The sequence below is a fragment of the Balaenoptera acutorostrata genome, chromosome 2, assembly GCF_949987535.1.
Source record: "Balaenoptera acutorostrata chromosome 2, mBalAcu1.1, whole genome shotgun sequence".
NCBI classification, from domain to species: Eukaryota; Metazoa; Chordata; class Mammalia; order Artiodactyla; family Balaenopteridae; genus Balaenoptera; species Balaenoptera acutorostrata.
Genome location: NC_080065.1, coordinates 124,363,172 through 124,386,545, shown reverse-complemented (window position 1 = coordinate 124,386,545; position 23,374 = coordinate 124,363,172). Strand labels below are relative to the sequence as shown.

Here is a 23,374-nt window from a genome sequence, read left to right as displayed (position 1 = left end):
GGAGACCCAACACAGCCAAAATCAATCAATCAATCAATCAATCAAACATACGCATCTGATTCAAGATCCTCATTAAAAAAAAAATAAATAAATAAAATAAAATTAAAATATTAAAAAAAATAAACTTCATTTGAACCTTAAAAAAAAAAAAAGTTTCATCCTCTGCCTCCTGCCATGGGGAGAGGAGATGAGGGAGGGGCTAATACACGGAGTCCGTGGCAGGCCCGGTGGCTGTAATACATCTCCAACTTTTCAAGGTGACCCAGAAGTAGTTTTAGAATGTGTATTTTAAAGAAGGCAGGCAGGCAGGCAGAAGAGAACCTGCTGCAGAGTATACTTTTTAGGTACTTGAGACGGCATTTTAAACCTTATCACCGCAGCACCTGGAGGCCTGTTGCCCACCTCAAGTCACAGACTCAGGGCCTTGGGCTCCTCTCCACTCAGCTTCCCAAAATGCTTAGGACCGAGTGGGGCTTAAAGTAGGGATGTACCCGCTGTTCAAAATTTCTTCTAAGGGGTGAAAAAAGACTCCTTAGTAATATTTCTTGGCATCCTCCCAAAAACATAAATGCAGTTGATTGAAGATTTAATGACTTAAATGAATGCAATGGCTCTGATTTTCTTGAATGTACCACTGTTATTTTTTTTAACCCATGAATAATTAAATAGTTCATGCCTATGGTATCATTGAGATAGGCAAAGACAGCAATCTTTTTTGAATTTCACTGTCCTATTAACAAACATTGCATTGACTAGATCCTAGGGCTTTCCTGACTCAGGGCTCTTCACAAACCAAAGCTTCAGGGCACAGCTGAGAAGACGTTTTGGATGAACCTACAATTGACTAGCAGGTGCCACAACTTAGGTCCTACTGCCAGAGAAAACAAGAGGAAAAATGGTGTTCTTAATAATGAGAGTGTTTTCCTGGAAAAGAAAAAGCCAAGAACACAGAGGGACAGGGAGGGTCTGCAGGACAAGTTAAACTTGGTCCTTACCCGGGCACTCTGGCCAGCTATCAGCTGATCGTCTTCTGTCTGGACGCTTGTCCTGCTTCTGACATCGAAGTCTTCCGTCTCGAAGTCCGAGTCATCCAGCTCCTCAGGGGTCTGCCACCGAGACAGAAATCACAAGTCAAACACAACCCTAGGCCTCCAGCTGCCCCAGGCCTCTGGGCCCACAGCCTGATGTATAGACATCCAGAATTTTCTGCAGTATTTCAAACAGTCGTGAGGAATAAAGTCAAAATCGCTCAATATTTGTCTGAGACCCTGCTTTAGCTCATGCACGTGCCGGGCAGCCCGTTCAACAAACAGCAAGCAAAGGCACCACACCAGCACTTCCCACAGGACACAGGTCCTTTATGGGTATAAGGGTTTCAGTTTCTACCAATGAGTCGACACTCTTTGCTTGACAAAGGTTTTCACTTCTTAACGTACTTCTCCAACACCTGCATCTTAAGACAAAGGTGAGAGTTGTCCTGGGTGGAAAAGGTACTGTATTAAAAATAGCAGTTTCATACAACATTAAGCAGATTCTTATAACTTTCCTATTTTATGACAAAAAGAAAATTAAATGAATTAACTAATACTGGGACTTCTCTTAGGGTACCAAAGGCTGATTTGAGAGGTAAAAATAGGCAATGTATTTTTATGTACTTACTTTTATTAAAGAGAGAATATGGCAGATAAGGTCTGAATAAATACCAAAGGGACCGATTACTGGTCCTACCTCTTTGCTTTAATTATAAAATAAAATTCTTATTTTGTACACTCTCCAGCCTCTCATGATTAGCTGCTGACTTGAAACATAATGTCATCTTCTGGAAGTTATCAGCAACAGGGCAGCAGGCAGAACAGCTGGGGTTGGCTCTTAGCCCAGCCGGCTGGCCTGTGACAGGAGGGCAGTGAGGCGAGTCCCTCATCTGCACCAGGACCTAATCCAAGCCCAGCCGAAGGGCTTCCTGTGAGGAAGCATGCAAAACTGCCCAGAGTATGTTGGGTTTGTACAGGTGCAAAGGCCAGGCCTGCCCCTCCATGAGGAGGTGAAGACAGCCAGGGTCACTCGAGGAACCAGTGAGTCACACGGCAATGCAAGATCCTGGAGTCTTGCTGCCATTCGCCATTTTAATCCTGAGGTCACAGACACTTGAGCCTCAGTCTGTGGAGGAGCTTTGTCAAAGGGGTGCCCTCCTAACAGGATCTCCACTTCCCCACCTTCCTCGATAGCCCATCACAGACCCAAGAACTGTTCTTGCCAAGAAAACCAAATATCTCCTATTTGTTCATTCATTCACTGAATATGTGTGTGCCAAGCACTGTTCTAGGCCCTGAAGGTACAAAATGACAGACAAAAATCCCTGCTCTCACATATATTCTGATGGGAAAAATGACAAAAGTGAATCACATGACCTATTAGAAAGTGATCAGTGCTATAAGTGCTATAAGTAAGCAGTAGAGGAGGACTGTAATTTTATATCGGTGGTCAGGAAAGGTCTCATGAGAAGGTGATATTGGAGCACAGCCCTGAAGGCAATGAAGGTGGGAGCACAGGAGGTACCTGGGGGAGGAGTGTTCTGGCAGGACGGAGTCACCAACAGAAAGGCCTGGGGAACTGGATGAATAGCAAGGCCACAGTAGGGGCTCAGCTCACTGTCCTTACGGCACAGTGTCAGCTGAAGCCCTGGGAGCAAAGGCGGGGGAGCAGTAGGAGATGAGGTCAGAGAGGTGACAGGTTTGGCTCCTCGAAGGCCTTATGGGCCAGCGTAAGGACTGAGTGACATGGCAGCCTTTGGAGAGTACTAAGCAGTAGATAACGTGATCTAATTGAAGCTTAAAAGGATCACCCTGGGTGCTCTGTGGATGAGACTGCAGGCAGGGATGCAAATAGGGAGACTGGCTGAGAAGCAAGCAATTGCATGAATCCAGGTGAGAGATGCTGGTGGCCTGGACCAGGGTAGGAACAGTGTTCAGAGTTTCTATTTATTGTGAAGGTAGATCCAACAGGATTTGCTGATAAATCAGATTCAGGATTTGAGGCAAAAAGTGGAATCAAAGGTGAATCCAAGGTTCGGGCCTGAGCAAGTGGAAGACAGATTTGCCATCAACTGATATGAGAAAGGGTGGAGAGAGATGAGGAGCTCACTTTGGGGAATAATAAGCTTGAGGTGCCTATTAGACAAGTGAGAGGCAGTAGGCAAGGTGGCTAGATGAGTGTGGACCACAGGAGAGTCAACCTCTTGCTGGTTTTCTCACGTCTTTATGCACCAGGGGAATGAGTACAGTCAGAAAAGAGAGAGGTGAAAAACTGTGCTACAAGGTGTACCAGTGGTAAAGGGCTGAGAAGATGAGGGATGAGGATGAACCAGCAAAGGAGACTGAGGAGGAGGGGGGCCAGGAGATTTTCTTATAACAGGAGAAATAATAGCATGTTTGTATGCTGGGGGGAAGGTGCTGGAGGAAGAGAGAATGGGACCCAGTGCAGGGGACGGGCTCAGCCAGGAGAAGATGTTCTAACTGCTTCAGGATCCTCAGTGCAACAGACACTGAGGCCAGACACGCAGGATGGGGCACAGATGGGGAGGCAAGCAGGAAGGTATGAAATGCTGCCAGACTCTATGGCTGTGTGGGCGAGGCTGCATGGCATCAAGGGCCCCCTGACGGTCCTGGGTTTGGTGACCCCAGTCAGGATGGCTGCACTTTTCTACACCATGCTCAGCAGGAGAAGGAATTTCACTAGGATTGTATTTTGCAAGGCAAATAAGAGGACATAAAAGGGGGCAAAGGAGATTATACTGATGGACCAGACTCAAAGCTAGAAAAGGAGTGAGGCAAGGACCTGAAGGGCTGAGTGAGGGTTGCAAGTGGGGAGGGCCAACGGGCTGAAGATCCTGATGGACTCAAAGGACTGTTGGGAGTCACAGCACCAGAGACAGTGAGCGGACGGAAGGGGGAAACTTGACACTGGGATGATGTAGATACTGGTAATGACAAGGACTGGGTAAGACTAGGCAAGTGAGGTTGAGGTTGGGGGAGGATAAGACATCAAGAAACTGAGAGGCCCGGGGGTTGGAAGGATGATTCCTGAATTAAAATCAAGACAATACGGGAGGAGTTAAACCACTGCTGCCGCAGACCTACTTTGCCCTTGCTCTGGGCCCTCCCAGCTGACCACACCCCGGGTTCTATCTCACCGAGCCTGCCAGGGCCTCTGTCATACTTACGCTCCAACACAGCAGTAAGTGCACAAGAAACAGCTATTACATGCCAGGCCCTGAGCTGAACACGTTACCTCCATTTCATCCCATTAAAACCTTCAACACCATCATTTGAGTCTCAGAAAGATGAGGAAACTTGCTTAGAGTCACAGACGTGAAGAGGAATCCAAGCTGCCTGCCTGTTCCCAGGGTGCGGTTTCCCACAACCCGATCTGCTTCCCCAGAACAGGCCCTGGAATGTGCAGGCATCCTGGAGTGTGCGCAGTACCAGCTCACGTAAAACCCAAAGGCATTAACCTCAAACACCCAGCAACTCCTCATTATCATTAACGTTTCTTCTATTCTCTAAGTGTCTGTCAGTATGCAAAGAACTTTGGAAAAATAGGGCTGTGTTTTACCACCACCGGTACACCTGACCCAGGGATCCCTTCACACCACTGAGATCTGGCTGCTGGGTTTAACCTTGCATTCAACTGGGCCAGGCCCTGCTGAGCATGGCTTGCTCTCTAGTAAAGCAGCAGGCGTGAAGAAAGCAAAAAGGTTCCCCCAGCTCTCCCCCCCACACCCCAGCATGTCCAGGTGACCTGGGCCTGCAGGGACAGCCATCAGCCAACCAGGCCACCCTTGAATAGTTCTCTTTCCTCCTCACCCCAGAGAGAAACGCAGTCTTGCCCAAGCATTTCTACACTGCATACAGAATGGGTCCAGCCTAACGCACCTGCCTCAGAAATGGCCTCTGTTTCCAGCTGAGGGGGTAAAAAGTGAGACAGAACCCCTGCCTACCTTGGGAGGTTTGACTAGCAACCCATGAAGGTGTAACTGAAACTCCCCTGACCCGACTAGATCGTCAGCATAGCAAAGCAGCTGTCTACTCAGCAGGCAGACCCTGCATTCCAACTGCTGGCAGGGATGGCCCGAGCCTGGGGGAGGTCCAGGTGAGCCTGGGGGAGCTTGGCACAGGCTCTGCTCCCAGCTTCCAGAGCTGTTCATGCTCAGAACAGCATGTGAGGGATCAACTGCTATGGAAAGGGCAGCTGTGAGTCCCAGCGCAGCACACTGGGGATGATCACAGAGGAGTCAGTAGTTTCTCAAAACCCCTCTGTGCATGCTAATCCACAGGGGGCCCTAGACATTGTCTCAGATGGTGAGAACTGCTGCTGCCTCAGAGAGGATGGGTCACATGGGGCCCAGAGCAGGTGGCACTTCCATTCAGCTACGGTGAGAGGGCTCAACGCTTGGCCCCAAGCCCGGGAGCTGCCACAGCCCCTCATTCTCACCCTCAAAACCCTGGGGTTCTAGCATCCTGCCTGCTTGCCACCTTTGAGGCGAGGGGTGCTCCATGTAAAGAAGAGCTTCAACCTGCATTCAGGAAATACTCCCTTCTCTGAAATTAACTGATGAGCCTTTATTTTCTGTAGTTTCCCTCTAACTCAAACGGAAGCCTCATATTTGTGGCAATTGTTTAACTTAAAGTAAATCGTCAAGGCCAACTCATACTAGCTCCCCTTCTCAGCCCAAGTTTGGGCTCTAACTTGCAACTAAGTCATTTTAGACAACGTAATTAAATATATCTCATTCTAACAGCTTTTAGATTCATGGTTTTAATATACTGCCACTCATCTGCTGAGTTCCAAAATGATGCATTGCTCAAGTTTAGCCAATGATAAGAAAGAAGCTGTTAAAACATCTGAAATGCACTTACTTACCCTTATCATCAACACCGCTTTCCTGATGTCCCGGATGCCATCGTACACCAGGCGTGAGGCATCGATAAACTCGTTCTCATCCATGGGCTGGGCGGGGTCCGAGCTGAGGGCTTCCACGGCCGCTTCCACTTGCTCGGTAAAACGTGGCATGACTGCGGAGAAGAGAGCATGGCAGATCCTGCTGGCCCTGCAAACATCATTGCTCTACCAGCCCTCCCTAAATCCCTCAGTTAGACACAAAGAGGCAGGGTGCATGATGAAGAGCCTCTGCTTCTACCTATGTGAGAAGTATTTATGGTTGAAATAAATCAAATGCTGTATTTTACAGACTCAAATCATCTTCTTTGTCTCTGGGCAGATTCTGCAACGTAGGATTTACATGGTTGAGAACTGGGATTAACTTGAGGCCTTGCTAGAATGGGACCCTCCTTAATTTACTGTGTTCACTGACAGGAGATACAACTCAGATGTTCATCTTAAAATAACTCCCATTATTAATCGTGGGACACACATGAAGGAAATGTGTTTGTGAGGCCTTAATGTGGCTGACCAACTTCTCACAAATCTGACATACCTTCCAGAATTCTTGTCCTAAGACCAAACTGAGTCCCAGCGTCCTACTTCCTAACCACAGGGCCTGCACTAACTGGATGGCCTGGCCACCAGGCCATCTGTGTGTGGGGAGCACAGGGAAGGGAGGCAGCCCCCGCACCTGTGTTGGAGAGGAGCTTGGTGGCTTCCAGCACCTTCTCTGTGTAGACCCCTGGCTCATAGTTGTCCATCTCTGAGGTGACCACGTGAATGACCCGAGCAGCTCGGCCTCGAATTGCACCAGCTGTGCGGTCCAGCCCATCCACATCTTTCTCTTGGAGAGCAATGACGCATTTGTTCACGTCTTCCAAAATGTGATTCTCTGAGGAACAAACAAAAAAAGCTGAATGAGGGAGGAGGCCTTCCACTAGAAGGGGACAACTGTAAGTTGGCATCTATCATTCATCGACAGCTCACTGTGTGCCAGCTATGGTGCCAAAAGCTTTACACGTATCATTTCACTCAAGAGACCGGATTAACTGTCCCACAGAAACTCAACCTGCAATCACCTCCAAAAATAACAATCTTTATTCCAGGTTTAAAAGAGAGAGACAGGGCTTCCCTGGTGGCGCAGTGGTTGAGAATCTGCCTGCTAATGCAGGGGACACGGGTTCGAGCCCTGGTCTGGGAAGATCCCACATGCCACGGAGCAGCTGGGCCCGTGAGCCACAATTGCTGAGCCTGCGCGTCTGGAGCCTGTGCCCCGCGACGGGAGGGGCCGCGATAGAGAAAGGCCCGCGCACCGCGATGAAGAGCGGTCCCCGCACCGCGATGAAGAGTGGCCCCCGCTTGCCGCAACTGGAGAAAGCCCTCGCACGAACCGAAGACCCAACACAGCCAAAAATAAATAAATAAATAAATAAATAAATAAGAAAATCCTTTAAAAAAAAAAAAAAAAAAGAGAGAGAGACAGAGATGCCCATCTTTAAGGCACAGTTGTTTTAAGCCAGGCAGAAAATTCAAGATCACAGAATCCTTAATAACTTCTCCTTCCCTTAAATAATTTCACTGGTTTTACATCTCAAACAAAGGCTAAATTAGAAGAAAAGGGTCACTATAAGGTCTTATTCTCCCAGTTCCTTGCCCCTCCCTCCAGTAGATGCCGATGGTATTCAGACAAGCTACCAAGATGCCAGGACAGCTCTGGAACAGGAGAAGGTCCTGGAAGGCAGGTTAAAGCCCCGTCTGGAGGGCACTGAGGGACCGCCCCTGAAGCCAAACATTCAGTAAACCACTCATGGGATGCAGGTGGGCCTGTTGTGATATTTGAGGAAACCCTTGACTCCTGTTAAGCTGTCTAGTCATAGAGCTGGATTTGGAGGACCCACCAAAACTATTTTTTTTCCTCAAAGCAAAAAGCTTGGCAGTGGGTATTGGAAAAAACAGAGTGAGGAGTCCACTTCAACCTCATCTATAATAGCCAAGTGTCCAAGAGCAGAGTGGGTAATAAATCATGGGCACTGTGCAGCCATTAAAATGGATGAGGTTGATATGTAGGGATCGACCCAGAATGGGAAAGGGAATGTTCTCACCACCAGGAACTGCAGAGTCCACCAGCAGACAGCCCAAGTGACAGGGACGCCCACAGTCCATGGGGTGGGGGGGTGAGCAACACAAAGCCTCCAGGTCACTGCCTGGCCATTTCCTTCCAGCTTGGAAAGGAGCTTTCAAGACACGTAAGAACTCCTAGAAGCAGCGTCTGTTAAAGACATGCTCACTTCCTTAAACCAAGAAAGTACCTGGCACAATAGGTGAAAGACTAATGGTTCTGGTTTTTCTGGAAGAGACAGGACAATTAGGGCAAACAGTTTAAAAAGAACCCACCACTTATCCCATTAAATCAACATGCTGACCCATCTACATCAACTTCTTGAAAGAAATAAAACACAACTGAAGCCTCCATGTACCCTCTGTGATTCCATCAGCAACTCCTGCTCTGGGAAGGCAGAGCATGGCTTTCACACCTCATTCTAACACATGATTTTACACTCTTCATATAATTTGAATCCACAGGAAATATATTATTGTATAAAACAGTAACACTGTTTACTATAATAATCTGTTTAAGAAACACATCTGGGGCTTCCCTGGTGGCACCGTGGTTAAGAATCCGCCTGCCAATGCAGGGGACACGGGTTCGATCCCTGGTCCGGGAAGATCCCACATGCTGCAGAGCAACTAAGCCCGTGCACCACAACTACTGAGCCTGCGCTCTAGAGCCCATGAGCCACAACTACTGATCCCACGGGCCACAACTACTGAAGCCCGCACGCCTAGAGTCCGTGCTCTGCAACAAGAGAAGCCACTGCAGTGAGAAGCCCGTGCACCGCAACAAAGAGTAGCCCCCGCTTGCCGCAACTAGAGAAAGCCCACATGCAGCAACGAAGATCCAACTCAGCAAGCAAGCAAGCAAGCAAGCAAGCAAGCAAGCAAGCAAGCAAGCAAGAAACACACCTGGTCATTTCTTTGCCATCCCTGGTTACCTTATGCTTTGACCTGTCATTATGTAGACTGGTTCCTGATTTAATTCCCTTCCAAAAGTCATTACCCTTCCCTCACAGCCTCTGCTAACATACTCAGTCAAGTTATATATGACAATGTCTAGTGGTCACGATGCTATTTCCTCTTATCTCAAGGGGAGCCAGAGGCAAGTGATACTTAGTGGATTCAGCAAAGAATAGAGCCACCACAATGCCCTGCCTTTGGGCTTCAAGATCCCCTGTAGGCTCTGGGAACAAGGCCCTTCATTTTGTAGTTCCCTAGAGACTGCAGGCAGGGACTTGCACCCACAAAACTAAACATACTCTTACCTATGACCCAGCAATTGCACCCCTTGGTATTTATGCAGTGGAGCTAAAAACTTAAGTCCTCATAAAAACCTGCACACAGATGTTTATAGCAGCTTTATTCATAATTGCCAAAACTGGGAAGCAACCGAGGCATGCTTCAGTAGGTGAACTGAAAAACTGTGGTACATCCAGACAGTGGAATATTATTCAGCACTTAAAAAAAAAGTGCTATTAAGCTACGAAGAGACATGCAGGAACCTCGGGGGTTGCCAGGGGTTGGAGCAGGGAGGAATGAATAGGTGGAGCACAGAGGATTTTTAAGGCAGTGAAAACACTCAATGATGGATACATTTGTCCAAACCTATGAAGTATATACCACCAAGAGTGAACAGGAATGTATATTATGGACTTTGGGTGATAATGAGGTGTCAACATAGGTTCATCAATTGTAACAAATGTGCTACTGTCGTGGGAGATGTTGATAATGGGAGAGGCTGTGCGTGTGTGGCGGCCGGAAGTAGATGGAAAGTCTCTGTACCCTCCTCTTAATTTGGCTGTGAACCTAAAACTGCTCTAAAAGTCTTTTTAAAAAATAAAAATTCATCAATTAAAATAAATATCTTTCCAGGGAAAGCCAAAATATAGTAAAAATTTCTACTGCAGAAGGGAAAAGTGAATTACCACAAGATAGCTAAGAAGACCATAATTTAGCATGTGCTAATTCAAAAATTAGGAGACTTGCTAGAATTCACACCATTGCACTACTGAAAGAGATAACGTATTAAACTTTTTACATAAACCAATTTTAGGAGGAATATGTGAACCAATTATAAGAATAAATGGATTTAGAGCCCATGTTTAGATCAGAAACATCATTTATATACAAACTCTCTACATATTAAACTAAGCAGACTGGTACTGAGCCTGCCTACCATACTAGGCCTTAGGTTAAAAACTGCTGCTTTTACTGAATCTAACATTTGGGGAAGGGGAAGGAAAGGAATAAAAAGGAAAGAAAAGATGTTACTAATGAAACTATGAACCAATGTTTTCTCGTATCACTGATTTTTAAGACTCATCCTGGTATCAGGATTGTTAATACCAGGGGAGGGAAAGCACATCTTAGAATCAATGAAGTATAGCATTCTTTGTCATTCATTAAACAAAGTAGCCCAAACTTCCACCAAGGATTTGTTAACCTTCATCTAGGCGAGTGTGTTTTTAAAAATCAATTTAGATTTTCTTGAATTTATACAGGTTTTCTTCCAGCTGAACCCAAACCAGGGAAGAGCCTGCCATTCTTTAGCCACCAAGGAAGGCTTCTATTTCAGGAAGCTGACTAAGGTAACATTTTCCACCTTCATTGGGAAAGCCCCAGCCAGCTGAGGCCACTATATACCCAGGACACAACAACCTGCTCTCTACACTTGAGCCCTGAGGGAGAAGTGAGTTCCCACTGGACATGTGCAAATATGGGAGGGTTGGAGGTACCCACACTAACTTAAACCGTAAGTTACCTTAATTGAATTTCCAAGTAAACTCAGCATGGCTCCATGTTGAGCAGACACACCAATCTGCACCCCATTAAACACTGATCGTTTAATACAGTCTTTATCTGAAGATGCTTCTAAAAGGAAAAAAAACCTACACACACACATACAACAGTCTATCTCCAAGGGGTCACATTATGGACGTTAACGTATCTGATTTCCATTTGAAAATCTTTCTAGAACTGCCTCCACAGATCTTCCTCATCCATATTAATGGCTGTACCGTACCCTACTGAATAGATGGAGGGGCCATCATTCACTTATCCAGTCTTCTCTTAGGCATTCTGGCTGAAGTGAACATACTTGTACAGGTATTTTGGCAAGCATCTATGTACACATCCCTGGGGAAAATTTCTAGCAATGGGAATACTAAGTCAAAAGGCATATACGTATAAAGTAGATGTATGATGCCTAACTGCCCACCGGAACCAAGCCAACTGGCATTCTCCAGAAAGCCTGCATGAACTTATACTTCAGTCCACAATGTCTAACAGGGCCCGTTCTGCCCTCCCCTTGCTCTGGATATCTTTATCAGTGTAGCCTTATGCATACACAGGAGATGATAATATTAATACGTTATATAGAGAACCTACTCTAATATTATGGAAAGATTCTGAGTGCTTGACATTCAACTCACTCTACAGTAACCATTTTTAAAAAATCACTATTAATTAATGTGGAAACCAGGCACAGAAGTATTGAGTGACTTGCTCAAGCTAGGGGGCATGGGAGTCAGAAATCAAACTAACTTCACCACTTCCTTACCTTACTTTCAGTTTTGGATTTTTGCGATTAAACACAAAAACAAAAATTAGGTACAAAAACCCTTTTATTTAGACCAATCAGACCAAATAATTTGGGCACACTGACACTGAAGAAGAAAGAGTACAAATTACTACTCTTATGTGTTGCCCCAAAGTATCTAATGCATTATGTTATTTGTTTCCAAGAGCACTTGGTAAAGAAAAGTAATAAACCCAACTAGAACCACTCTAACCAACCACTTGCAACTTTAAAAAAAAGGTGTGTGTGTGTGGGGAGGATCAGAACTTCCACATGAAAGCAGAGTAAACGAATGAGAAAGTAAATTTCATTTCCATGGAAAATGTTTATCAAATACAATTCAAATGAAATTCAAACAGTCTTTATCGCTTTGATAAATTTCAAACCACTGTCCTTAAGGGATCGGTCCATATAAATATATTCACAGTTTGCTGAACGCTCTGTAGCATCCTAAACCACCTCCAATATTTACAAGGCAACCTTCTAAATAGAACAGCTTGGGGAACAGGGGTCCCGCTCCCTCTCCCCCGGAGGTGGCTCGCATGTCCCTCTCTATTTTCAAGTGCCACTGGCATATGTGATACACAGTGACTCAAGTTCCCCCTGCCCTGCAGCCTCATGAAACACTGGCATCAGGGTCTTAGTGGCTTTACCAGGTTATACACAAGGTGACCATTAATTTTTGAGCCACAAATTTAGGATATAACTTGTAATAAGCACGAGGGAACTTCTGGAACCAATGGGACAGAATATCCAGGAACAATGGAGATAAAGCAGCAGAGGGTCCTTTCAGTCCTATTCCCTAAGTAACTTCCCCTTGGATGGATTCTCATGAGTGGGCAGGGCTACAGCAAACACACAGGCCCCAGGGATTCCAAGGGGGATTGATGGTGAAAAATCATTACTAGAAATATTCCTCAAAACCTATCACACTGCCATAGGGCCACAATATCCCAGGACACTGTAAAACACCACCACTCCAAGAAGTCAAGCAGCATTCTTACTTTTCATTAGGTAAAATTTTATGAAGTCCACCAACGTTAAGCCAGACCCTGTGCTGGGCACTTGTCTAGCAGCCCCCTACTCAGAAACATGCCCACCTTGCTGACAGACTACTGAGCCTCTGGGTAATAGGAGTGGGCAGATCTCAGTTTTGGTATAAAGACTGCACACAGTGGTTGCAGACGACGCCTGCTCTCCAATCCGCGGGGCACCTCTAGAGAGGCTGTGAGTTGTACAAGGGCCAAGGACTGGGGACCAGTGGGGGCCTGCCCGGTTGAAAATGGGATTCCTCTCAACGAGAGCCGGTGTTATCAAGTGAGATGGAGAGACGTCTCTAGTCTGCCACATAAAAAGTGCTAAAGCTGCCATGGGTGAGGTAAGTGCATAAGGGTATAAAGGAGTCTGAATGCTAAAAATTAACCGGTCAATCCAGTAGAACTCTGCACAGGCATCTGCTTGTCTCTTCCCTTCATCCCATGCCCCGAAAAAGCACACCATAAAAATCAAAGGAATTGTGAATAACAGTCTTGTCCTGTTAATTATTTAATTACTTGACACTGCTAAGCAAGCCTGTGACAAAACATTAGAGAAACACACTAAGGTGGATCTTTAAAATTCAGATGCTCTGAAAGCACCACCACTTTCTGACTGAGAGGACTGTTCTGTGTTTTTATTTGCTAAATAGAAACTGTCTAAATTCCTTTCCATCAAGTCAACCCTTCTACTTTCCCACATTTGCATAAAAGTTGAACATACTCACCAGATGAAAGTGTATCTGTTAAAGAATCGGATTTCTCTTTACCGTTCTTCTGTTTTATGTCATATACCCTAAAGATACTGCCTGGATCCCACTAAATGCTACTGCAAAATCCCTTTTGTTCTCTGATTTGAAGAATGTTGCATGAGGGACATTTGATTCTATTACATTTTATTTTGCTATAAGAAGGACCGAAAACCCCTTGAGACCAAGCCTTACTTGGTAAGTAAGTTTAAGAATGTAGTATCTATCTCTGGAGGGGGGCTTTGCATTTAGATTTCAGAATTTGTTGTTTGCTTAAAAGTGTGCTGTGAAGGTGGAATGTTTTTCTCTAAACCTATGAAAAAGAATAATTCAGTACTTCACTGGGAAAAACAACAGAAGGCCAAGATTTCCCAAAAAAGCAATTCCTGCATTTTTGGCACCTGCAAAGATGTGCTTACAAATGGGTTTTCTGTTTTAAACTACCAGCACCTGCAATTTGGCAGTCCTGCAGCAGCATGGTTTACCCCCTTGTTTTGCAGTTTATGGATTGCCTGCTCCCCACTATCTCAAGTAGAGCCAAAGCTCCAATCCCAAGGAGAGCGAGCAGACACAGGGGAACATTGGTATGCAGAACACACTGTCACCTTATATAAGTCACTGCTGGAGGACTGTGCTGTGCATGTCCTTAAGCCCCGCTTCTGTTTCAAGCCCCATGGCCACTCACATCTCTCACATTCCAAACTGTGGTTCCCTGGGGTGACAGGTAGTTTCAGCCCTACAAGTACCAGCCGTTGACTCTGCCCACAGCCACTGGCCTCAGGAAGCCTGGCACCTCCAGAGAGCAAGCAGTGCAGTCGAGGGCAGCAGAGGCCTGTTAAATGGAGAATGCATTTATACTTGCTCAACTCTAAGAAGATGGATTGAAATTTATCTGTGTGTGATAAACAGGGAATTGCAGTTGACAGACATTTTCTATATGAATGCAATTTACTATGTCATTACCAGTTTATGTTTATATAATGAAATCAACTGTTTTTGTGAGGTGAATTACCCAGATTTATTTTTTGCAAGTTCATAATTAAATGGTACTTAAATATTTCCTCTCTGTTTTCTATCTGTGCATCATGCAGACAGCGTCTTTTGAAAAGTAGGCAGTTAAACTACGATCTTTTCTGAGGGAGAGAGAAAGAGAAGCTTTCCAAGGGGAACAATTTTTACAAAAGAAACTAAAGCTAATGATGTTGGGAATCCCTCCTCCTAAGTCTCACAGGCTCATAACAAATAACCACAGCCAGGACACAGGTCAATGTTTTTTCTAAACACACCAGCAGCAAGAGGGGTGGATGGCTATGGTGTTGTACAGGTCACAGCTGCAAGATCTTACTCTATATAAACAGAAAAACCTCTGCCAGGCAGATTACTAATTCACACTTCTAAGATCGAGACCAGCCCCATAACAAGGGAAATAACTCCAACCCCACGTCCCACTGTTCAGGAGTCAGTGGTAGCTTTTTTTGTTGTTGTTGTTGTTTTTAATTAAAATGAAAACCAGCACTATATTATTGCTAGAATAATTTACCTGTCCATACTTGGGGGCGTTTTGATTGCCCATTATTGTAACTCAGGTGAAAGTAATTATGCACATCCTCACATACTTCTCTGGGGAATCAGCTCATTACCTGAGACAGCCAAGAAGTCATCAATGGAAGTAATGTCATCGACAGCATCTGTGAGAACTCGGACTTGTTTTTCCCACTGTTCTTTAAAAAGATCCATGTTCTCTTGGGCCAGTTTACTCTGTGGTTTTGCTGCTAAAGCCAATGCAGCATTGATAACCTGCAAAGACATTAAAGTTCATTGTTTACTCTTTCAGAGTCATGAAAACAAAACAAGTGAGACAATTTGGTCAGCAGAGTGGCTATGGCTTTGTCTCCTGTGCATTTCATGAGGACGCATGATACCACGTGCTCCACTGTAACAGTTACAAAAATGAAGTAGAGAAGTATTAAACAACAGGCTTTATATGTGAATGGAGAAGTAATACATCTGAAATACAGTAATACACTGGAACTATGGATGATAACAAACAAAAGTATCTCTAATCTCTCCACCTTGTGATAACAACTCTTCACAGTTTTTGACATTATATTCCAGGCTTTTTTTCTCCTCACATACACATGCTATGTGTGCCAAATCAAAAAATACATAATTAGAATTATATGCTACATAAAACTGACTATTCCTGTTTCTTCTTTTAAATACTTCTCCATATCATTAAATGTATGTTAAAAAACATTAACTGTTCATTATTCCATCTTACAGATGCACATCACTATTCTAATTATACGATACCTAGGTTTGTTCCAGTCACCCACCATTCTTAGTCTTGTGATGAACATTTGGCATTTTAGGTTCTTGGTACATTCTCAAAGTACATATGTGAAAAATATTTTTTTCTGAGATATACTGTATTTGACATATAATAACTTCACAGAAAGTGTAACATTTATTAAGTTTAGAAAGTAATTTCTTCTAGAATAATAAAAAGTAACTTCTTTAGAAAAGAAAAAAAACAGCTTTACTGAAATATAATTTTATATACCAAACAAGTCACCCATTTAAATTGTAAGATTCAAAAATTTTTGGTATATTCAGTTTTGTAACCATCACCACAATCATTTTAGAACATGTCCATCATTCCAAAAAGAAACCCCACACCCACTAGCAGTCACTCCCTATTTCCCTGAACCCTGTCTCCTGGCAACCACTAACTTAACTTCTGTCTTTATGGATTTACCTATTCTGGACTTTTCCTTAAAATGGAATCATATTAATATGTGCATTTTTGGAACTAGCTCCTTTCACTTAACATGTTTCCAAGGTTCATACATGCTATAGAATGTATCAGTACTTCATCCTTTTTATTGACAAATAATATGTCATTATACGAATTTACCACATTTTCTTCATTCATCAGCTGACAAACATCTGAATTCTTTCTACTTTTTGGTCATTATGAATAATGCTACTATGAACATTCAGATATGTGTTTTGTTTGTTATCATTATTCTTGAATATATAACTAGGAATGGAATTGCTGGATCATATGGTTAACTTTCTGAGGAACTGCCTTACTGTCTTCCAAAGCAGTTGAACCATTTTTCATTCCTACCAGCATGTATGAGGGTTCCCATTTCCCCACATCTTCAACACCTGCTTTTCTTTTTTCCTTTTTTAAAAAAATTTTAGCCATCCTAGTGGATGTGAAGTGATATCTCATTGAGGTTTTGATTTCCATTTCCCTGATGGCTCATGATGTTGCTTATCTTTTAATGTACTTGTTGACCACTAGTGTATATTCTTTGGAGAAATGCCTTTCAGATCCTTTGATGTATTCAGTGAATGAGTGAATAATGAAAGTAAGTATGAAAAGGAGCTGAGAGAATAATTAGTAAGATTTCTATGTACAAGGTGCTTATGGGTTATTGGAAATAAATGTGTTCATAATAATGCAACTCTGAAGGTAAGCAAAGACAAGAGGAAACTGGTGGTGATGGAGTGGACATCTGGAAGATGCAGAACAACAGCTATCACAGAGTCATCTGGGCATGCTACCTGAGGGCTGGAGTTTGGGATGATGTTTTCTCGGTGCTATAGAAACCACATGCCTTCAGGTCATATGTATAATTCCTAATATACTGGAGAGGTATTCAAGAGTGAGGTTATCAACTTAGCCCCCCCAACCCCCCAAAGACTGTAATCAACAAACTAAAGAAGAATCAGACCCATTAGACTGGTGCAACTATTCCTCTTCCCTCCTAGATAACTGGAAGGGATAGATGATATCAAGACTATCAATTATAGATTCATAGACTTTGGGGACTAGGCTATCCCAGTTATTATTAATAGCCCACTACTTTCAAAAGTGAATGGGTTTGGACAATAAATTATTTGGAAGAAGAGGTATCCTATCTTTCCCATGTGTTATACTGTGGTCTCTCCTATTTTCATCATTTCCAGGCTTGTTCTTTGACTCTTTTCCCTCTTCCCTTCGTTTCCCACTGGGTGATTCAACATTGTGGACTACTCTTCATTAATTAACTCATTAATTCACTAATGTATCAGTGAATCAGTGTGGAGCTAGACTTTGTAAGAAAATCTGGGTGACGAAAATGTTTCTTAACAGAGCCAAGTAAACACAGGTCAGGGAATTAATTATGTCTTAAATATTAAGATAATTTTCCCTTACAAAGAGAAAATTGCTCTCTTTGTTCTGTAATACCTTATATATAATGCAGGAAAAGCACCTCGTCTAAGGTGAATTTTCTCATTCTGATTACAAAACTGTTTACAAAGGACATGATAAATTACATACTAATTTCTGATGAATTAGGAATAGAAAGATACTTAACATACTACTTTAAATAATCATCCAACATGATACTGAGTGGTGAAACTCTAGAATCATTTACCTTAAAAATTAAGATGTTATTGATCAGAATACCTACTGTCACCATTAGTTAAATAATAATGGTCTTTCTAGCTAATGAAATAAAGTGGGAAATGGAAATAATAAGAAAAAGCTGTTAGAAAGGAGACAAAATTACTTTTCAATGTAGATCATCTTTATCTAGGAAACTGAAGTGAGTTAACTGAAAAAACTCTTAGAATTAATAAGAGTTCATTAAGGTAGCTAGAGACAATATAAATATACAAAAATGAGTAACGTTTCTATATACCAGAAAACAGGACATAAAATGAGGGGAGTATTAGCTCTTCATGAAAGCAATTAATAGAAAATATGTGGGATTAAATCTGTAAAGAAACCCAGAGGACTGAAGTAACAAAAATGACTAAATTTTTCTGAGGTACATTAAAGAAATGTGAATACACAGAAACACAGTCCATGTTTAGGAGTAGGAAGACTGACTTATTTATTCACAAATTAATCTGGAACAGTAAATAGCTGAGAACAGCAAAAAGATATTAGGGATAGAGAGCAAGAGTAATGAAGAGGGACTTCCCTGGTGGTCCAGTGGTTAAGACTCCGTACTCCCAACGCAGGCAGCCTAGGTTCGATCCCTGGTCAGAGAACTAGATCTCACATGCCGCAACTCAGAGCCCGCATGCTGCAACTAAAGGTCTCACATGCCGCAACCAAAAGAGATACTGCACGCGGCAATGAAGATCCAGCGTGCCGCAACAAAAACCCAGCGCAGCCAAATAAATAAGTAAATATTTTTTTTAAAAAGAGTAATGAAAAGAGTTAAAATGTAATACAAAGCTAAAGTAACTGAAAAGAATAGTCTAAAAACAGACCCTATCATAGAGCAGAATTCAGTGTATGATAAAAGTGACATCACAAATCAGTGAGGAATGGCATATTTCTACATTTGATATGGGCTATTTGGAGAAAATAAAGTTATAGCTTCACTTCATACTTATATTTATGTGCTAAATAAGATCACTTCCAGATAGATAATGAGTTAAATTAAAAATGATAAGCCTAAAAGAACGCGTTTATTTATGCATTTACTGAACAAACATTCCTCATGTCTTAGAAAATTCTCTATTTACATCTGTATTTAAGTATACATGACAGATGAAGTATATATAGTCTTAGGTAAATCAGTAAGGAGAACACTAAAAGACCAGTAGAAAATGGGGTAAGACATCAACAGCCTACCTAAGGTGACCTACAAATGGCTAGGAAACAACTAGAGGGAAAAGTTTACTCTCACTTATAAATTAATGAGTCACTATTCTTGCTCATTAAATTTGCAAAGAGCCCCAAACCACGCACTACCACCATATATACCATGGCAACTTTTTATTTTTTTAAATTTATTTATTTATGGCTGTGTTGGGTCTTCATTTCTGTGCGAGGGCTTTCTCTAGTTGTGGCAAGCGGGGGCCACTCTTCATCGCAGTGCGCGGGCCTCTCACTGTCGTGGTCTCTCTTGTTGCGGAGCACAGGCTCCAGATGCGCAGGCTCAGTAGTTGTGGCTCACGGGCCTAGTTGCTCCGCGGCACGTGGGATCTTCCCAGACCAGGGCTCGAACCCGTGCCCCCTGCATTGGCAGGCAGATTCTCAACCACTGCGCCACCAGGGAAGCCCCATGGCAACTTTTTAAATGCTACCGTTGGCTAAGACCTCCAGTACAACATTGAACGGGACATTCTTGTCTGGTTTCTGATCCTAAGAGGAAGTATTCAGCCTTTCATCATTAAGTACGATGTTATCAGGCTGAGGAAATTTTCTTCTATTCCTAGTTTACAAAGTGTTTTTATCAGGTCTGGATGTTAGATTCTGTCAAATACTTTTTCTGTTTCATTTCCACCATTCTGGCTACTTCTTCTGTGTCTCTTTTGCTGTCTTGTCTTCTTCCACTAATGCTGAAGTTCTTCAAGGCTTGATCCTATGCTGCCTTCTCTCCTCATTCTACACTTCTCCCACCTGTGAGCAATTTCATCATATGATTTTACATACCACCCGTCTGCCAACTACTCCCACATCTCCAACCCAGACCATTCGTTTTAGCCCCTAAGTCATTTCCTAGCTACATACCCAACAGCTCTACTCAGATGTCTCAGACATTTCAAAATAAACATGTCTAAAATAAAACTCATGATTTCCTGCTCCCAACTATGTTGAATGGATCTCCTTTAAAATCTTGATCAACTTCAAGTGGACTCATAGTGTTGGGGATAGCAAGAGAACTAGATTTCCTTAGTCCGATCAGTCTCTTCCTCAAGTCTGAACTCTAAAAGAGTAATTGTTCCATACCTTCTCCTCAAACCTGTAACACTTCTGCCAGCATCATCACTCTCAGCTTATAGTTCTGCTTCCTATTTAAATAAGAAGATGAATGCAATCAAAAGAGAATGTCTATAGAATCTTATCACCGCAGCTATCCATTTACCTGCATCCATGCCACATGCTCTATCTTACCTCTTTTTACTAATGAATGTTCCTATCTATGCTCCTACCAACCTTGCCACTTGTCCACTGAATCTCATTTCTTCTCCTCTACTTCAGGACAATGTCCTAGCAATTCTCTCTGCTCTATTCTTTATTACCAGTTTTTCCCCTCTACTGGATTATTTCCATCAGCTAAACATAGAAAAATGCTCCCGACTAAAGATCAAAAGCAAGAAACATTCTCAACCCCATATCTACCTCATGCTATCACGCCATGTCTCCATAATCCTTACATTTAATTAGAAAGAGCTGTCAACTTGCTGTACTCAATTTGTCTCTTCTCTCTTGAACCCACTCCAGTCAAGCTTATCTCTCCTAAATTTCTACCTAAACTTCTTTGTCCAAGATCCCTTGTGATCTCTATATGTTGCTCAATCCAAGGAGCAGTTCTCAGGTCACATTCTACAACCATTTTACATGAATAATCACTCTTCCTAGAAACACTTATCCCACTTGTCTTCCAAGATAGAGCCAGCTTCTGGTGCTCTTCTGGTCAATAACACTTCCTCAATCTCCTTTGCTGGATACTGCTCATCTCCTCAAACTCTAAATGTTAGGGAACCCCAGTTTTATTTCCCAGACCTTTTTACTCTGGGTTTACACATTCCATTGGTGAGCTTATTAAGTCTCATGACTTTAAGCACCATGTATGAATCTCACATTTATACATTTCGTCCAGACCTCTTTCCTGAACTTGACTTTGCTTCTTGCATGTCTAACAGGCACCACAAAATTAACATAAATGACAGCTGCATCCTTCTAGCTACTTAGGATCAAAACCTGGAATTTTTCCTGACTCTTCTCTTTCCCCTCCACTTCACAACTAATCCTTCAGTAAATTCTACCTTCAAAATATATCCAGACTCTATAACCAGTGCTCACCACTTCCACTGTACTCTTGCCTCTGTTTTGGTCTCCTATGCTGCCGTAATATATAACCACAAAACTAGCTGTGCTTAAAACAACACATATGTGTTATCTTACAGTTCTGGAGGTCAGAAGTCTAAAATGGGTCTTGGAGAGCTAAAATCAAAGTGTCAGCAGAACTGTTCATTCCAGAGGCTCTAGGGGAGAATCCAGTCCTTGTCCTTTCCGGCCTCTAGAGGCTGCCCACATGCCTTGGCATGTGGGCACATCACTCCAACTCCGGCTTCCACGATCACATCTCCTTCTCTGACGCCAACACCACTGCTTCCCTCATGTAAGGACCCTTGTGATTATATTGGGGACCCACCCGGATAATCTAGGATAATGTAACCATTTAAAGATCCTTAGTTTATTTACCTCTACCAAGTCCCTTCTGCTATATAAGGTAACATATTCACAGGTTTCAGGAATTAGAAAATTGGGGGTGGGGGCAGCACATTATTCTGCTAACCACAGCTTCCTAAGGGGTCCCTCTGCTTCTATCCTTCCTCAGAGAAGTCAGAGAGACCCTGTTAAAACCAAAGTTAGATCATGTCAATCCTCTACTCAAAACCCATCAATGGCTTCCCATGTGACTCAGAGTAAAAAGCCAAATGCTTTACCATGCCCCTAAAAGGCTCTATACCATTCACACTCCTGTTAAGATACTTGACCCTCCTTCTTCAAAGCCTCTATATTTGCTGTTCCCTCTTCCTGGAGTGCTCTCCCCTCAGACACCCTCTCTGGCTTGTTCTGTCATCTCCTTTCTGGTCTTTGCTTCTACATCACTTTCTCAGTGAGGTCTTTCTTGACCATCCCAACCACGCTATTTAACACACACACCAACATTACATGTTACATTAGAAGAGAAGGTTTTGAATCAATGATTTAAAAGCTTCTAACTTCAGAAACTAGAAAAAGAAGGGCAAATTAAACCCAAAGCAAGGAGGAGGAAAAAAATAATAGAGTAGCAATTAATAAAATACAAATTACCAAAGCTCACTCAAGAATAAACAGCTAAATGTTTAAATAAATGATCTGAATATCATTATACCTAATAAAGAAACTAAATTAATTGTTGAAAATCTTCACACAAAGAAAACTCCAGGGACTTCCATGTGGCGCAGTGGTTAAGAATCCGCCTGCCAATGCAGGGGACACAGGTTCAAGCCCTGGTCCGGGAAGATCCCACATGCCGTGGAGCAACTAGGCCTGTGCACCACAACTACTGAGCCTGTGCTCTAGAGCCCGTGAGCCACAACTACTGAAGCCCACACACCTAGAGCCCGTGCTCCGCAACAAGAGAAGCCACCGCAATGAGAAGCCTGCGCACTGCAACTAGAGAAAGCCCACACGCAGCAACGAAGACCCAATGCAGGCAAAAATAAATAAATAAATTTATTAAAAAAAAGAAAAAAAGAAAAGTCCAGGCCAGATGGCTTCATTGATAAATTCCCCCCAAACATTTAAAGAAGAATACCAGTTATATAGACTTCTCAAGAAAATGGAAGAGAGGGAAACACTTTCCAACTTTTATGATATGGAAATCAGACTTTACAAGAAAACAAAACAACAGACCAATATCAATATGCAAGGCTTACAAGGAAACCGGAGTGTCTCTGGAGGCCTGTTACCTGCAGACCTCCATGGGAGCGGGTAAGGGAGGAAAGAGGTACAGAAAATGCTGAGAGAAACTTTTAGTCAGAAGCATCTCCTTTTAGCTCTTCTGTGCAATTGCTGTGTAAGAAGATTAGAGAATATCAGAAGTGGAAAAGTGAGGTGATTCAAAGGTAGACGGTCCTATGATTGTGAAATAATACATGAATGAGAACTTGAGGCCACAGGCTTCCCTGGCCCGTATGCCTTGGATGCTCATTTAAGAGCTATATATTTTCTCATGACCTATATGGACCAGGCCTGTCTGGGTTTATGCTTATTTGATGCTTGTCAAGCCTGTTAGCCACAAAAATGATCAGCATTCCCATAGAACAATGGGAGAAACAGCAATATGGAAGATAAATCTAAGGAGGCAGAAGAACCAAGAATTTTATAAGTTCTTTCTCAATTTAGTTAGTGAGAAATACCAAAAAAAAAAAGACAAAGAAATGTA

General features: G+C 42.9%; 1 protein-coding gene across 1 annotated transcript in view; it reads right to left on the bottom strand.

The window, feature by feature from the left end:
• Positions 1-23,374, bottom strand: part of CTNNA1 (catenin alpha 1) — a 185,816-nt gene that overhangs the window by 5,154 nt on the left and 157,288 nt on the right. Inside the window, exons 11-14 of the mRNA XM_057540325.1 lie at positions 15,056-15,212; positions 6,632-6,832; positions 5,920-6,071; positions 996-1,106 (exon numbers count right to left, since the gene is read on the bottom strand). Of these exons, the coding sequence (XP_057396308.1) occupies positions 996-1,106; positions 5,920-6,071; positions 6,632-6,832; positions 15,056-15,212 (621 nt within the window). The remainder of the gene's footprint in view (positions 1-995; positions 1,107-5,919; positions 6,072-6,631; positions 6,833-15,055; positions 15,213-23,374) is intronic.